The 353-nt window shown below is 37.4% G+C and overlaps 1 protein-coding gene across 1 annotated transcript; it reads right to left on the reverse strand.

Annotated features, from left to right (window-relative positions):
* On the reverse strand, positions 1-353 carry CBG18908 (the record flags this gene model as incomplete). The annotated part of the gene is made up of 3 exons (XM_045237789.1): positions 1-138; positions 184-278; positions 329-353. 3 exons carry the CDS (start codon positions 351-353, stop codon positions 1-3), a joined length of 258 nt encoding a protein of 85 aa, XP_045096609.1.

Raw genomic sequence — 353 nt, forward strand, 5'->3', positions numbered from 1 at the left:
CTACTGCAAATGGCCACCGTTATCTCCTATAATGCTCGAGCAAGATTCACACTTTAAAAATTTGACGGCGTTCTCTGCGCCGGTCGCATGATGAACAAACACCACTCGCATGTATCCCTGTTTATCAGTGCATTTTTTCTGAAAAAGAACTAATTTTTTCAACAAAAAAAAATTTCAACTAGCATAAAAACCGCCGAATCCTTCCTTTTTGTTCTTTATCACTAATTCACAATCGATTTTGTTGGGATCAATGAACCATTGAGGCATCTGAATTGTGTCTGAAATTGAATAACGGTTATAACAAATGAATAAATCGGCTTAAACCGACCATCACTGGCGTTCGAAATGTTCAT

This window comes from Caenorhabditis briggsae (assembly GCF_000004555.2).
Source record: "Caenorhabditis briggsae complete genome, chrV, whole genome shotgun sequence".
In the NCBI taxonomy this organism is placed as follows: Eukaryota; Metazoa; Nematoda; class Chromadorea; order Rhabditida; family Rhabditidae; genus Caenorhabditis; species Caenorhabditis briggsae.